The sequence below is a fragment of the Chamaea fasciata genome, unplaced genomic scaffold, assembly GCF_029207755.1.
Source record: "Chamaea fasciata isolate MVZ Bird 193981 ecotype frontalis unplaced genomic scaffold, bChaFas1.0.hap1 SCAF_10, whole genome shotgun sequence".
Taxonomy (NCBI): Eukaryota; Metazoa; Chordata; class Aves; order Passeriformes; family Sylviidae; genus Chamaea; species Chamaea fasciata.
Genome location: NW_027094095.1, coordinates 11,277,110 through 11,293,393, shown reverse-complemented (window position 1 = coordinate 11,293,393; position 16,284 = coordinate 11,277,110). Strand labels below are relative to the sequence as shown.

Sequence of the window (16,284 nt, the reverse complement as noted above, 5' to 3'; positions counted from 1 at the left end):
TCCCAAATATCTCTGATATTACAGAACTAATTCTGCAAATGCATTGTCACTGACTTCCAAGGGATGTGCACAGGGGACATTGTTTAGTTGATTAAAATTTTAACAGATACCACGTTGCTTCAGCAGATCACATCTCAGTGATCACAGCATTTCACCCCTTGGCAGTGGCAAACAGTGCTGCCAAGGTAGCCTTCCTATCTTGTTGCTTCCTTGTCTTGGCAACTTCTCTTTCCTCACTGCATTTTCTTTCAGGGCCTTGTGGCTGTTCCTGCCTTACCTGTCATCATTCAGTGTCACAAGGTCATCTCCTGCCCCGGAATGCCATCTCCATCTCCCACCCACCACCTTTCCAGACCAAGTCCTTTTCCACTTTCTCCATTCTGCCTCTCATGCTTAATATACCAGATCTATTTATCCACCTTCTGCATTCTCTTCCAAAACTTTTTGTAGTGACATCTGAGGGAAGCCTGGGCTGGGTATGCTGGGACTGTCCCTGTGATCCCTGCATTGTCTGCCAGTCAACACCTGTTCATCAGCACATACGGAGATTGTGTGCTTTAAAGGAGCATTTAAAAATGTCACCTGCCATTAAGGATTCCTCATCACAAAATCAGGAAATGTTCCTATTGATAAGTTTGTCACAGTGAAAGGATCATCCTAGCTAGATGTCTCATTCCTCATTTTTTGGGTTCACTCCCAGGCACTCTGCATATGAGACAGTCATTTCAAAAAGTCTATTTGAAATGCTGCAAAACAACCAATCAAGAATCCAAGGGTGCAATTTTTTTGGTCAGAAATTGGTATGTGGAAAAAGGTACTTAAATAAATCTTGATTTTATCTATTAGTTAGCTGTCAGCTAATAATAAATTATATTTAGTTCCTCCCTTGTTATAAATACATATTGATTAGTTTTAAGCTCTGAACTTCAGAATGAGTTATATCTGGTCATTGCTAAACTGCTCTCTTCACTAAGAAAAATATCCCCAACACCTATTATACTGCACTTAATTAAGACAAGCATCAGCTTTATGTACCTTTATTTGCTTCTGCCAAGTCTCTCTGGTATAAATATTGAGCAGTCACGTCTCTTGAATACTAATCGATCCTTCCTGAATTCCAAATGATTACATAAAGTTTAGGAAGTGTTTCTTTGCCAGTATTAGCCTCCAGTGCATACTCTGGTTGGACATTAGGGTTGAGACAGGCTGAATTGGACCGGTGTACAGTAAGTATTTTTCTAAATTCAGGTATAATGTGGGGAAGCCTGAAAGCTGTGCCAGAGTGATCTCCAGAACCCCTCGACTGCTGGTTTACTGGTGTTTGCCAGGTGCAGTACAGGCATCCTTGGGTAACAGAATGGATGAATCTAAGAAAACTGCCAAGGGTTAAAATAAAACCACCTGTTATGACAGCCCAACTAAACACACGCATTATGAATAACACATAGATAAAAAGACCTATAAAAATAGTCATATATTTACAGACTCCCAAAAGTAACAACAGCCAGAGTGACCACTTTGAAAAAGGCAGTAAACCCTGAGTACTCTTTATCCCCATCAGAAGTGGACATATTTTAATGACAAGTCCATGCCTGGATAAGCACTCCAGTAGTGACTTGCACTGGCTTTCCAAGGAAGACTGTCAAGTAATACTCCTCACTTCAAATTCATAGCACCTACTTCGTCTTTATCTGTAATCAAGATCTACATGCAGAATTTCCTAGGTTATGTCTTTATATCTGTAGTGCACTTAGTTATCTATAATCCTGCATGAATTGATTCTTATCTAATTTTCTAGTCTTCTTTCTTATTTTCCTTTTGGTTTGATAAAACCTCCTGCTTCGCTAATTCCTTCATTTCGTTCTCCATTATATTTGTTTGTGTGCTCTTTACTATCATAATTAGTACAAAAATTTAGTCAACATTCCCTGTTATATTACCTCCAGCTGATCCTTATACTCTTATTTTCCTGTGTGCATATGTATGATATTAAACCCTCAGCAAAAGTTATGGAAGTGAAAGTATTGACAGCCTCATGTTTCATCATAGTTTGCTGCTGCATCTTTAAACTCTTTTGTGTTTTTATACTGCAAGCTCCCTGAGGCAGAGATTCAGCTGGTCTGTAAATCTAATAGAACAATGCCCAGAACAACAGTGTTACATAAAGTACATTAAAAAGTGCAATAGCTGTATTTTCAGTTGCAGATTGTTGTGTAACTGCACTGATGTGAGTTACTGCACCGGGTGAGACAGAGCACAGGCAGGCTTTGTGCTGCTGCTCCCTGAGAACATGTTTGAAGGGAACACCTTCTAGTCTTCTGAGTGCTGGGGTCAGAGTCTGCCTCGAATATGCTTCATTTCAGCCTTTCTCATCTGCATTAGGATCTAAACAAACACATTTATTTTTCATTTGTGCAAATGGTGGGGCCTAGGACTTCAAATACCTCCTCCCATCTCAGCTCTGACACTTTACAGAGGCTAAAAGCAAGGCAAGATTCCTTTTCTAACATTTCCTCTTAACTTGCTAATATTCCTCTCATTTTAACAGAAATGAGAATGGAGTGTTGCTGATCTAGATGAATTTCTGCTGAATTTTCTGCTCAAGTAAGACTGTGCTTTATTTAAAAACAGTTGTTTTTTTGCTGGGGTATATTTCTGTTGCTTAACCAAGAGCCCGTTGTTTGATGTCCACCACAATTAAATGTTTATTATTGTAACTGGACATCCTTGTCTCATGTTAAGTAGGATGTGAGAGCAATAGTGGCCCTGCAATTATTTGTCAATTGCATTGATAAAGCCTTCATTTCTCAGCTGAAGTACATTTGTCTGTGTCCTGACAGTGATAAGGGAGCGGTACCAGTCAGCTGCTGCCTAGTCCAGCATTCAGCTCCACAGCCGGACAAGTGCCTGGACACGGCTCAAATGATGTCTAACTTTCTCCTAGTGGCATTCCACTTTACAAACTGCTCTGGTGGGAGTTTGAAAAATCATCCTTGCTGAGTTCACATAACAAAAAACTAGCAGGACAAATGGGAAGTTTTTGTAAAGAGAAAACAAAGGCTGATTTCAGGTTAAATGACCAGTCCATAAAGCTACTGGATGGTGAAATGAACATGACAGAAAATATCCCCTTTAAAGCACTCATTTGGTTTTTCAAGCATCATTTAAATGTAGTCATTTGTCAAATTTAATTGATGAAAATTTCTTTTGAATTTTGTTTTGTGATAGGAAGCAAATTTTGACTCCAATAAAAAAGAGTGAAATCCTCTTTGCTTGAGTGAGGTCAAAATTGCATCTCCCAGTGGAGCATATGAATCTATTTCAGCCCCAGAATTAGACAATTCAGCAGCATATGTGGGCTGATTTGTTTGCTTTTGTTTATTTTATTTCTAATTCTGATTAGAAATAAATCAGAGAGGAGATTTAATATTGATTCAAGCCAGCAGTTATTAAAGATCAATGATTTGTATTTAATTTTTGGCCTACTTTTTGATAATGTGTACTGTGGGCTGTACTGGTTATATGTTATAGAAAAATTAGGTGTATTTTTACTCTGGGATTAGGATAACGAATTCACAGTATCCTCAATTTAGTCAACTTTTAGAAAGCTAGAGATATTTATTGCATTTGGTGGTAAATCTGATAAACAGTTACAGAGCTGTGTGATCAGCACCTTTCTCAAATGTTTACATTCCATGTGTTGGACATGAGCTCATCGAGTAGTGTTTAAAGTCAGTTTAACGCTCAAGTCAGTCAAAGATTTGTTTATTCTTTCCCCTTTTTGCAATTTGTGCCTGGCCACTAACTTTCCTTCAATGGTGTGACTACAGTTGCTGCATTATCGTATCCATGTTAGTTCTTCTTCATTGGAGGAAACCTGTCAAATGCAACTAAGAAGTTGAGAAATCCATACTTGCATATCTCTTGAGATGCTAGGGTTTTGGTTTTTTTTATCCACCTGTTTTTAGATTGGAAAAAACCTGGCCAACATACCTGACTTAAATTGTGGTTTGACATATTGATTATCTTCACTCCCTAAGGTGGAATTAAGGGGAGAATATCTCTGTATGTGAAATCACAGAAATGATGCCCCAGAAAACAGACATGTTTGGGGGTTTGCAAATAGAATGTAAACATCAATCAAAGAAGGGTTGGCAAGGGGAACTGCGATGAAAGACTTTTATGTACAGAGAGGTAAGAACTATCTATCTCTAAAGACATTTGCTTTTTACAGCTGAGAGAGGGAATTTAAAAAATATGGAGCTCTACATATTTAAATATTCTATAGCACTGAACTAAAGAGAAATCACACTTAGAAGACTATTTACCAAACTATTTTGGCTTATTGAAGTATTGTTGAGTCCACTGTTCCATTATGGAGTTGGCAGTATTGGTCAGAGGGTCCCAGGCAGAGCAGGTGGCCCTGGAGACAGGACTGAGCTCCTGTGCCTGGAGTCCCACTCACCGAGGTGGGGCCACGCAGCCGGACTGCAGGGGCAGTTGTGCACTGCCAGCCACAACAGCTACACTGAATATGCATCTGGCTAAGCCTCAGCAGCATCTTCTTTAATGCTACCAAAAATCAAAAGGATTTTCTTGTATAAACCCTTTGGAACTCCTTACGAGTAGATAACGAACAATTACCTCATTCATTTAAGATCTAGCAAGCAAAACTGATAAAATTTAATTATATTTTGAAAAATTCTTCCAAGTGCTTTGGGTTTTGAACATGGTTTTACTGTTAGTTTACTAAGATAATCACTTCTGAAATGTTAAGGAAAAAGGCAGAGACCAAATTCTTTGCCCTAAAGGAGATTGCTGTCTTGTGGAGAGACAGACAGGATGGTACAGCCATGAATAACAAATAGCTTTACAAGGCAGTCTCATATCTATACAGTTATTAAAAAAAACAAACAACTTCTTCTCAATAAATTAATTCTGTGGATTATTGACTTCATATTGCCTTTGAGAGCCTTTATAATAGACATTCATTTTTCAATCAAACACTGGACTAAAGAACAAGAGTAAAAGGTTTCATTGCCTCGGTTAACACTCATATAAGCATCCTCAGAAATGTAAAAAGGCTATGTCTGAAAGCACTTTTTATTCCATTAAACATTACAGGGCCAGCTTGTCAACAGTTGAGGTTTCTGAAATATTTTTTTTTATTAGATACATTATTGGCATTAGGACCAGTTTTCTGTAGAGATGCCTAAGAGATGTAGGTATGTGCTAAATGCACCTACATACATAGGTACAATAATTGCTCCCAGTTATTTATGTAGAATTTGATGCTTAGCTAGTTCTGACAGCCCTGCTGAATGCCTACCAGCATAGTTAGACACTTCAATGTCTTCTGAACCTGACTTGCTCTTAGGCTGTGAGGTGTCTTATTAATTTCAGCTACATGATTCATTTGCTCTTTTGGGCACAAACTTAAGTGCTTAGCTGGAAAGGGTATCTGTGTTTTTCATTTCAATCTTGTCTTCATTCTCGTTAAATATTTGCCTCTCTCCTGTGGGTCAGGTGGTAACATCTTTACATTTTGCTCTTTGTATTGTAACATCTAGCAGTGACTCTTAGCAAATGGAATTCTGCAGCATGCTAAATACTGAACTAATCGATTTCAAAGGCGTCAGACCTGTCTTAGCTACATCACTTTTCCATGCAAGTGATGTGACTACAAGGTTCCTATTAGCAGCAAAATTTACTTGTTTTATAGTAGCATAAATGAGAGAAAAATTGGGTGACCTGGCTGGGTACAAGTCTGCAGGTTATTCCTGCCCAAGTGCTTCGGAAGTTGAGCACAGTACCTGGCAGAATTAGAAGAGCTAGAGGTGTGAGAATGATTCCTAAATCAGTGCAAAGTACCAGAACACCTGATGAAAATCATTAAATTAAAAGCCACCTAAATGTGAGAATTTTCCAAATGCACTACATTTATTCAGCTAATTTAAAATGTTTCTGAACTGACATGAACTCTCTAAATATTTTATCAGAAGAAAGCTACAGGCTTTATTTGTGTCACTGTATAATGACTGAAAAACCTACTTATTAGGAATTAGGAAATATGAATTCTTGTTATCTATCAGATTAATTCATAAAACATAATTTCTGCAACAGATGGTTTGCTTTTGCTTCTCTGAATCTAAGATATTCAAGCAATGAAGTCCTGAATACAGAATGTTAATAGTTACCAAGGAAATCCATCATCTCTTCCTAGGCTTCAAAACGGACATACTTCAGAATGATCCATTCTGTTAGCTTCATTCTAATTTGTAAAATAATTCTTTTCTATCTTCTGCACGTTCTGTCCCCTGTACCTCTGAAGTATTGGTCTTTTATGTTCCCTGCATTTAAAGGGAGCTTTATCTAAAATTTTTTCAAGCAGGTTCAAATTCTGTAACACCTAGAAGGGCCATATTTAAGATTGTAATTGAGATCTAAAGTGTGATCAAGAGTGTCTCTTTTAGTCTACTTGCAACTGTATTACGATAATTTATTTCTAGAATTTTATTCCTTTACAGATTTTTTTTAAAACTGAAAATGAAAAGAAAGTATTAGTAAATGTCACCACTGCTGATATCTTTCACTGTGTCCTTGGCTTACCTCCTCACTCTCTTTGTAGACAAAAACACCTTTTCAGTAAAACAGGAGGTTTTGCTATGGAGGTATGGCTGGGTCTGACCTTATTTATGTTTTTACGTCTCTCCTTTCAACTGTCTGCCAGGAAAAACCCATTCACTTGGGCAAAGTTCATTTAGACCAGCTTTACAATAAAGTGCAAACCTGAAACAGAGGACAGGCAGAAAAATCTCTTCTCATGAAGTCAATAGGAATCCATCTCCCTAAGATCTTTTTTATTCTTGGCACCAGTGATTTTTCTCAACTGATTTATTGGACGGCACTGGTTTAACTAATTTGTCTTGCATAGGTATCTTTCCCATTCTGTCCTCTTCACTAGTAGAAAACAATCTTCCTTTTAAAGGTCTAGCCAGATCTGTCCTAAAGCTATTATCATTAATTTGCACTTTAATTATCATTATTTGCACTTTGTTCCTTTCACTTTTGAAAAACTGCGAGATACATTCCTGATTTATGGGCTACAGTGTGACAGCCATCATATTCAAAGAAGATTGTTTATACTTACTACAGACGCCTTTGAATAAGAGGGAAATTTCAACCATATCCCCACTCCATGTGCTTTGCAGAACTGTATTCAGTATCATAGAAGAACATGGCAATCTGTATTTTCTACTGTTCTCTAGGATGTCTAATAGAATTTTATATTTGTTCTGGAAAATTCAGTATTCACATACCAAAATACAGAAATTTTATAATACTCCATTCAATTCCGTAGGTTTTAGGAGTTATTTCCTTGGAAACACACTTTTAATCCTTATACATAATTTCCCTGCAACTGATAATTAAAAAATTATCCTCAGATTACTGTGAACCTCATTAAACATATTTCAAAATCATTAGTTTCATGAAAAATTGAAGAAAAACAAAACATTTTCAATGTTTTTTTTTAAAAACCAATAAGTATGAAGATTAGTGTACCTACCTAAACTAAACAGCACCAGGAATTTGAGACAGACAAATTCTCGCAGGTCAAACTGCAGCGAACGAAGCTTTGCTACCAGTTCTTGTGCATGGCTCATAAGATTGTTGAGGGTGGCTCCAGCTTGGGATACTATTACAGAATAATCCACCTGTAAAAGAGAATTGTGTTCCTATTTAGTTGTCACACCCACACTTTAGGATGTTCCGAGCAATAATATACAACCAGGATACGCCTGGATATAGAAATCATTCTTAATTTAATGATGTTATCGAGATGATTTTACATGTAAACCAATTTTAACCCAATGGTATATATTGAAAATAACATTAAACCATATCTCTTAATGGTACGTGACATCACTGTGAGTACTGTTTTGTCTCTGTTAGCTTTTTTAGAAGCTTTAAATACTAGAGCTACTTATGACACTGGTAGCTGTCCACATCTCCATTTGTTTTGTTCATTTAGTGTCTCCTGTTCTCCTTGCAATCGTATGACCGTGTGAAGAATGACTGATGGAGCGAGCTTCGTGCCTACCCTGGCTGTCTTGCACCAGAGGGACACAGCAATATTCATGGGAAACAGTCCTGTGTCCAGAACTTGGCCAGAAACATCTATTCAGGCCCAGAAATGTCGGTGTGTTCCCACAGGAAACAAAGGTATTGTGTGGGTGGTTGCTGTTCTCCTCAGCTACACAAAATCTCCACATTTGTTGGAGTTGGTTGGAACTCACTTGTTGTGACAAGTGCTGCCCTGCAGGGGAAGGAGGGGTGGCAGGTGTGTGACAGCGCAGCTGCCCGCGCATTGTCCCCAGCAGTGACCGCAGTGCACAGAGCTCCTTCCCCTGGGCTGGAGAGACAACTGGTGCTGCTCTGGGGTCTGCTGCCCTGGTCGTGCTGCCCTGCCCTTGTTCTCGGGGCAGGCTGACCTGCCTGGCAGCTCTCCTTGTGTACAGGGATCCAATGGAAAGCTGGAGTTAACACACTTACTAGAAAGGAATATTCACAAGCACAGGACACTAAGGCCTGTAATTGCTGACTCATCCTTGGGTGATCCTTGAACCTTGGGCAGCCTCCCCAGGCCCAGCATGCTGCAGCTGTTCTGGCTGATGCCAGTCCCATTGTGGGGATGTTTCCATGCAGGACACTGCCCCAGCCCTGGGGGTCTGCGGGTGTCACTTTTTCATGGGATGGTACCAGTGGGGAAGGGCACAGCCTGTGGGAATACTTGATGGAAAGGGGAAGGGAGGGGCTGGGGTAGGCTAGTCCAGGACAGGGCAATAGCTTGGTGTGGAGCAGGGTGTTACTGCTGTATCAGAACTGGCGTGGCCTGAGCAGCAGCTTCAGCTTCAATGCCCAGCCCACTTTCCATCAGAGTGCTCCACATGCCCTGCAAGTGCCACTGTGGAAACGGCCTGCTGTGCCGCTTGCTTCACAAAAACCGTCCTGGCCAACTGGCTGAGACCTAAATGGGTCAGTGACACACCTTCCAAGTGCTCTGGTATTACCAACTCCTCTCTCTTGTAGGAGCCTCCAGAACAACAGGGAAATTGCTAATCATACTTCATCTAAGTCAAGTCTGGCTGTAAATTAAGACTAAACACAATGGTCAGTGCTTGCTTTGGGTTAGTCATTTGTTTGATGGTATCAGTGCTCTTAGCCCATCTCTCAGGTTTCCCAGAATAAAGTATTTAATAAAGAATGGAGAGGTATCACCACAGAAAACAAACAAATACTGCAAAATTGTGTTTTTCCAGGCTCTGATCCCTTAAAATCTAGGTTTTTTTTAAAAAATGTTAAGGAACACATATTTTGATTTTTTGGAAAAAAAAAAATTTAAAACTATTGAATTGATTTTGCTCAAGTATAAACAGCAGTGAAACAAGAAAAAACAAACAAACAAACAAAAACAAACAAACAAAAAACCCACCAAAAACCCTTTAAATACTTTTAACCTGACAGAATTTCAGCAAGGAAAGATAGAAGGATGACTAAAAGAAACTAAAATTAACTTTTCCTGGTAATGACCTTAATATAATCAATAAGGTACTGATTTTAATAAAATATTTCATTTATATGTACTCTTATTGCTCCTTATAAACTGACTAGAGGCAACTGCACATGAAAAGTGAAGTTACACTTTTTGAATGGAGGTTAAGAATAACAACTCTTTGCAGGGTCGGAGCAGTTAGAGTTCATGCTTCAATTAAATCAATGGATTATGCTGAAGTATCCTGTGAAGCAGGTTTTATTGCTCTCTTTTACACCTGGGGAAACCTGAAGTAGTGACATTAAATTGCTTACTCAGGGCCAAAGAAATCTGTGCAAAACTATGCTCTGATCTTTGGAAACCCCAGCCTATCCATCTTTCAAAAACTGCTTTCCAGTTCATCTCTTATTTATCATTCTTTCTATAGATGCATTTGCGCATATTTCTTTATGTATATATACTTATATAAATAATAAGAAAGAAAGAAAGTAACATACCTCAAATAATTTTTACTCAAAGATCAGTTTAAGGTAGTGACATGGTTCAACTGCTTTGTATTGAGAAACCAGTCACATACAAATATGAAATTTCATAACTTAATTTCCCTTTTGTAATTGTTAAGAGGGGGGGGAAAAAGCTCAAAATCCCTTCCTGAGCTTCCAATTTGTGGGGAAAATATGCTACTCACTTCGTAATAAGAAGTTAAGATGTCTGAATGTCAAGAATATCAGTGGCCTTAGTGCAGCGATTATGCCATAATGGAAAAACCCAGTAGATGCCTGGATCTCCCAGCATCCCTCTACTGGAGAGCTCTCAGGCAACCTGCTCCTCTTTCAGGTGCATTTAATATTTGCAGCACCAGCAAATTTGTCTGGGAGGCAAGTCCTCATCTGCCACTCACCAGGAACAGGCTGTATTAAATTTTTATATTTATTGACATTTCATTACCATAATTGACTGCAGTTGGTTTTCTAGTAGAAGGCACAGGGCTGCCTCCTAAGCAGGAGAATTGGTCCCTTGAGTAGGATTTGCAATTAAAAACAAGGCAGAATGGATTTTTTTTTTAATTGTGTAAATATGATGAGTTGAATTTTCAGCTTTAACTAGAGAATAGTAGGTGTGCAGAAGGCTTTTTTCAAGAGTGAGCAAAATTATGAGTCAGTGGAAAGACGACCCCCAAAGGTGTCAATCAGTTTATACAAAAGCAACTGTGCATGAAAAAGCCTCAGTTAATGTCTATTCTGAAAAAATGGTCACATTAAAGACTACACTGTTCTGCCTGCTTGGTCCCTTATGCAAAAATTGATACTAAAATGTGTATTCATTCTTTTATCTTTTCCAATTCATTATTAAAACCACTTTTAAGAGACAAAGATTAAACCAGCTTGGATTTTGTGCAAAATGCTTAATTGCACAGTGAAGTCAGCATTTACTTTATGTGGTATATTTTACTTCAAATTGTATATTGATGCAAATATTCTTGCATCCCAATTAATACTACATTTCACATTGATTTTGATGTTGAGGATGTTGTCTGGCATTTTTGAAAACAGCAGCTTTGTCAAGCTTCCACATAACCTGATTTGTAAGTAAAACAATGGGCTGAAGTTATGGCTGCACAAACAGAAGTATGAATTCCTTCTGTACCCCTGGGCTAAATAAATGCCGTGGCTGAAGGCCAAAAATAAAGGGAGCACCTGTGTTTTTCTGTATTGCAAATGGTGTTTAATGGTAATTAAAGATTTTGGAAGGCAAATCCCTGGTTTTACTGGGCTGAGATAGTAATTTTTCTGGTGGAATCAGGTAGTGGCTTCTGGTATCAACTCTTCTCTATGCTCACAAAACAGTCTAACATTTAATGGTGGAATTAAGTTCCCTTTTTCTTCTAAAATTAAGGAATGTTTGATTTCTAGAATATGACTGTGGTATCATAGGGAAATACTGTATGGAACTGCATCATCCCTTTCAATGCTTCAGTAAGCTTGAAATAGTCTCCAGAATATGATTAGAGTGATTTTACTTGTTGATGGCGCTGCCATTCCTTTCAGCCCGACAGGAACTACGCAAGTAAGGAATAAAGCCCCTGCTGTGGCTCTGTTCAGTATAATCTAGCAGACCAAGGCAGTTCGAGTTAATAAAAGATTGATTTCATATTAGATTTAGTAAATCAGGCTACTGTGAGTTTGGGGTCTGAAGGCAGAGGCAGTGGGTGCCCAGGGGCAGCAAAGGGAGTGCCCTGCTCCTTCTGCTCTACGGGGTACAACCCTGGCCAGCACCTCTGGCTGCTGCTCCCCCAGCACCCCCTCCTCAGCTAGAGCCAGCACTGAAAGCCTGGGCTGGCCCACACTGACCTGCCCTGCTCTCTGAGCCCTGACTCTGCTCCAGTAGATGCTCCGTGGGTGGATGAGTCTCATCTCAGAGGCAGGCATTCAGTGTATAGCAAACAAGCTCATTTACTATTGCAACCTTTCTACTGTTTCCTGAAACAGAGATTTCAGTGGAAACTGCAGTGGTTATTGAACTCATTTTGAGCTTTTAATATAATTATTTCATTAAAAATAGCACTTCTGTTACATTTCTAAGCAAATAAATGTGGAAAACACTTTGAAGAGGTGCCTACCTATAAAAATTGAGGATGTTTCAGAATGGACAAAACCCACAGATATGCTTGTATCTGCTGGTTATCAGGTTTGGATCTATTAATTAAAATTGTGTTGACTTATGCAGCATAAGATGCTTGTCATTTTAATGTGAGACACAATAATAGAAGATAATGAATTAAGTTGCCAGTGGCCCTTTCCCACAGGATGATGTTATGGTGCTTGATAATTAACTATAATATGCAAATATTAACACTCCAAAGTACTGCAGAGTACAATAGAATCCATGTCTTTATCAAAGTATTATAATGTACCTTTGTGGGTTTTTTTTTCTATCAGGATGAGATGATACAAAATCACTGCTGAGTTTGATGTTCAGTAAAGTCCATCAGAAGGCAGAGAATCACTGGAAAAATTTTTGTGAATGTCTGGGTAACATCTCAAAAGGCTGTGCTAACTCAAACTGCTTCTTCAGGAGCTTTGAACCGTGTAAATTCGTTCTCCCTTAAGACCCTCTTACGTTACACAAATTTCAGCTCTGCTGTTTTAAGTCCTTTCCCACCAATGAGCAGTCAAGGCCGGATGTGCTCACCTTGAATCCCATCACTATCACTACTCCAAGAGGCAGCTGGGACAGACTCATGTGGTGCTTTCTTCAAATTGAGTTTCTGAACAACTTGTCTTTCATGCTGGGCAAGCTTAAAATCAGCTATGGGATTTTACATGAGTTTAAGTTGACAGATTAGTTCACTAGCACGGGACTGATTTGGAGGACTAACAGGCTTGAAGAAATGCTGCCAGATTCCAGGCAAATAACTTTTGTTTTCTTTATGGGAGCCATGTGTATGAAGTACAAAAGAAATGTGTTTCCCATGAAGACAACAGAGTTAGCATGTGGAAAATGAAAAAGTTCTGGTGTGCAAGGATTCATGTCGGGTGCTCTCTCCATGAACTTTAACTGGAACTGGGATTTTAGACTTAAAAGCCTAGTGCTATGATGGTTTCATGGCACCACAGCAAAACACATGTGAATTGGGATCAGGTTGTTCATAGGCATGTCCATAGCTACTTGCAAGGCTCAAAATAGAGAACAAATATTTGGACAAACCTAAATTCAGGGCCCTCCATGGTTCTAACTGCATTTGGATGCATTTTACCCAATTTAACTGGGCGCAGTTAGTTCATCTCCATGGAGTGGCCAGCATAATATCTTCATATCTTCGTAAGGCATGAGGCCCTTTTAACACAACCTTACTTTCCTTCAGGCAGAAACCACTAGAGTAAGGAACGGTGCAAAAAAGCAAATACTGTAATGAATAGCGAAATCATGATTGCTTGACCTCATTTGTATCCACCTTGAATCAAATCCTGTGTTTATTTGCTGAGGTAAGGACTTCTAGATTTGGCCCTCAAACGCCTATAACCTCTTTTGTGCCCACTACAACTATGAAACCTCACTGACTACAACACAAATCTAATGGGAAAAAGATACTTACTAATTTCCAAATACCAAAAGTAATAGGTTTCCACTATATATCCATGAGTTTTCTATACCTATGACTTGTGGATGTCCTTTGCAGTCACTCCTCTGACACTCTTGTGTTTTTGTACTTCAGTGATACTTCTGCAAGGGTGATCTTTCTTGACAATGCCCTCAAGATCTCATGCTCTTTCTCTGGTGCTGTGCTTTAGAATACAAATCCAGGTGTAAAGGTGCATTTGTGTGATGACTTCAACTAAATCAATAGTTTCAACAATCCCAAAAAATCTGAGTCTTAGACACATTTATGGATGGTCTTTTTAATGGGAAAGGCTTTGGCCAATCTCAGCAGAGGAAATATTTGGCAACAATGAGTAGAGTGTAGGTATGAACAAAAGGAGCAGATGAGGCTACAACTCACGTGTTGTGCATTGACCATTGCAGGAACAACAATATTCTGTGCAGAGCTTTAGCATCTACCTTATATTGTGCTGGGTCTTGGAAGCTGGCACTGTATTGTTTATGTAGAAGATACAAGAGGAAAGGGCTCAAGTTGGAGGAATTAAAATTCTATAATTAGAAATGGTCTGTTAAAATTACATGCCACATGGCAAGCCAACAAAACTCAGCATGTGGAGAGCATATTGGCAATGATTTACAATTAACCACCACATTGCAAATCACTCCTTAGCTGTTTTCTATTATGAAATTTTGAGAGTTGTAAAATGCATTTGTGCTACTTTATTTCCTTTTGAAATGGTAATTGCTACTGCTGAGGGGCAGTACTTAGTGCAGAAAATGAAGTGTGCAGCACAGGGAGGAACTTGTTTCTGAGGAACTGCTGAGGAATTGTAATGATCTGAAAAAAGTGCTTTCTTGAAACACATGCACACAAAAGAGCTTCGTTTATGAAACCCCAAATAAATAACAAAATAAAATAAATCACAGTCTCTTTTTGTACAAGGGCCAAAGCTTACTAGTTTGTTGCTGACTGCACTTTTTCCCTGTCAAAGTGGGAACAGTGGATTGACACTGAGTAAAACCCATAAGCCAGTGTCTTGAGGGAAATGCAGATATATGGAAATGTGAAAGGAGTGCCCTAAAGTAATGGGGTTTGAGCCAGTGTGTTTGAAAATTATCAAGTGTTCTTCTAACTACTAGCCCATTTTAGATACCTAGTACAGAACTGACAGTGGTACCACCCTGGGGACCTGGATGAAGTTTGGCTTTTGTGTGTGAGGAACAGAGGCTGTGCAGTCTAAGTGGAGAGAGCAGGTATGTTCTAATTAAGAGATGGTAAGTTCCCCCCTTACAGCTTCCACCTTGATGGTGATTGTAAAAAGGACTGTGTTTATGAGTAGCTTTTATGGAGGGATATATTAAGGAAAGTGGGCAGTGAGGCTTCTCAGGTCTTAAATTTGCTAACCTGTGACAATAAGCTTGATCTCTCAGGTAATAAAGTTGGCAATCTAGCTCAGGTCCTCAGTTTAAAGTTATTATCTTTGAAAGCCAGATGATTGACTGTAATTTCACTCACAGTGCTTTGTTGCTAGCAGAAATGAAAACATCTACAGCACTTTTCATCAGAAGTGTCAGAGTGCTTTCCACACCTTCATCAACTAATTTTTATGAAATGGTGGCATGGTTTTCCCCTGTCTCTTCTGTGGGAAAGATCAGGACAGTAATCAGAAAGTATGCAGGAATGGTGCACTAGCAAAAACTCATAATGCCCAGGTCTAGAAGTGTGGCTTCCCAGAATTATTTTACAGATTTAACAGAGGATACAGACACAGTTGTAATTGTCCTTTCATAAATACATTTGAACAGATGTTGTGTCTAAGAGTGCAACAGTCTGAGTCAATGCTTCCAAGATGATCCATCTTGACACTTAGGAGAAGAGACAGTTGAATTAGATCAACTTGTTTAAAAAATAACTCATTACTGAGCAGAGATGTGCAAAAGCAGTGCAGAGCAGCTGAAGCCAGGAATGGCTCAGGATGGGTAATGTAGAAATACCATCCATGTCCATGTCCACTGCCACAGAGTGATAATGTTAAAAAGGGGTTCAGCTGTAGTTGAAACTTGCAAGGGATGTCAAATTGCTAGTCTGGGATAAACCAGGAAAACGTGGGACTGCAGCTGGATTCAGATGGTGATTTTTGTGGCAGCAAGCACAGACCAGGCTGAGGCTCTCAGTGCCACCTTTGCCTCAGTGTTTTCTAAGATCTCCTGGGCTCTGTGCATTGCATCAGGGCTCCAGGAAAAGGAGACTGATGAGCACTGGGCGTAAGTTGGAAAAAAAAAAAAAAAAAGACTTCAGAGGAGAACTAAGGAAAAACTTTCTCCTTGTGGAGATTGCCAGTCAGTGCTACTGGCTGCACATGGATGTTTGGTAGTTTCTATCCTTGGATGTTTTCAAAGCCCAACTGGACAAAGCTCCAAGGAACCTGGTTGGAGCAGGGGGTTGGACTGGTGACTCCTTAAAATTCCTTCCAGCCTGGATTACCCTGTGATTTTAAGATTTGGAGTTCTGGCAATTCTAAATATTTTAAAACTTCTGCTTAACTCACCCAGCCTTGCCCATCTAAATAAAAGAGTTTCTTCAAGGAATGATTTAAAAAGATGCTGGTTTAAAGTAAATGCTTTTGATG

General features: G+C 39.1%; 1 protein-coding gene across 4 annotated transcripts in view; it reads right to left on the bottom strand.

The window, feature by feature from the left end:
• NR5A2 (nuclear receptor subfamily 5 group A member 2) overlaps nucleotides 1-16,284 on the bottom strand; it is an 85,147-nt gene that overhangs the window by 17,085 nt on the left and 51,778 nt on the right. For all 4 annotated transcript variants that reach the window (XM_066192288.1, XM_066192290.1, XM_066192291.1 and 1 more), the window contains one exon: nucleotides 7,568-7,715. In XM_066192288.1, the coding sequence (XP_066048385.1) occupies nucleotides 7,568-7,715 (148 nt within the window). The remainder of the gene's footprint in view (nucleotides 1-7,567; nucleotides 7,716-16,284) is intronic.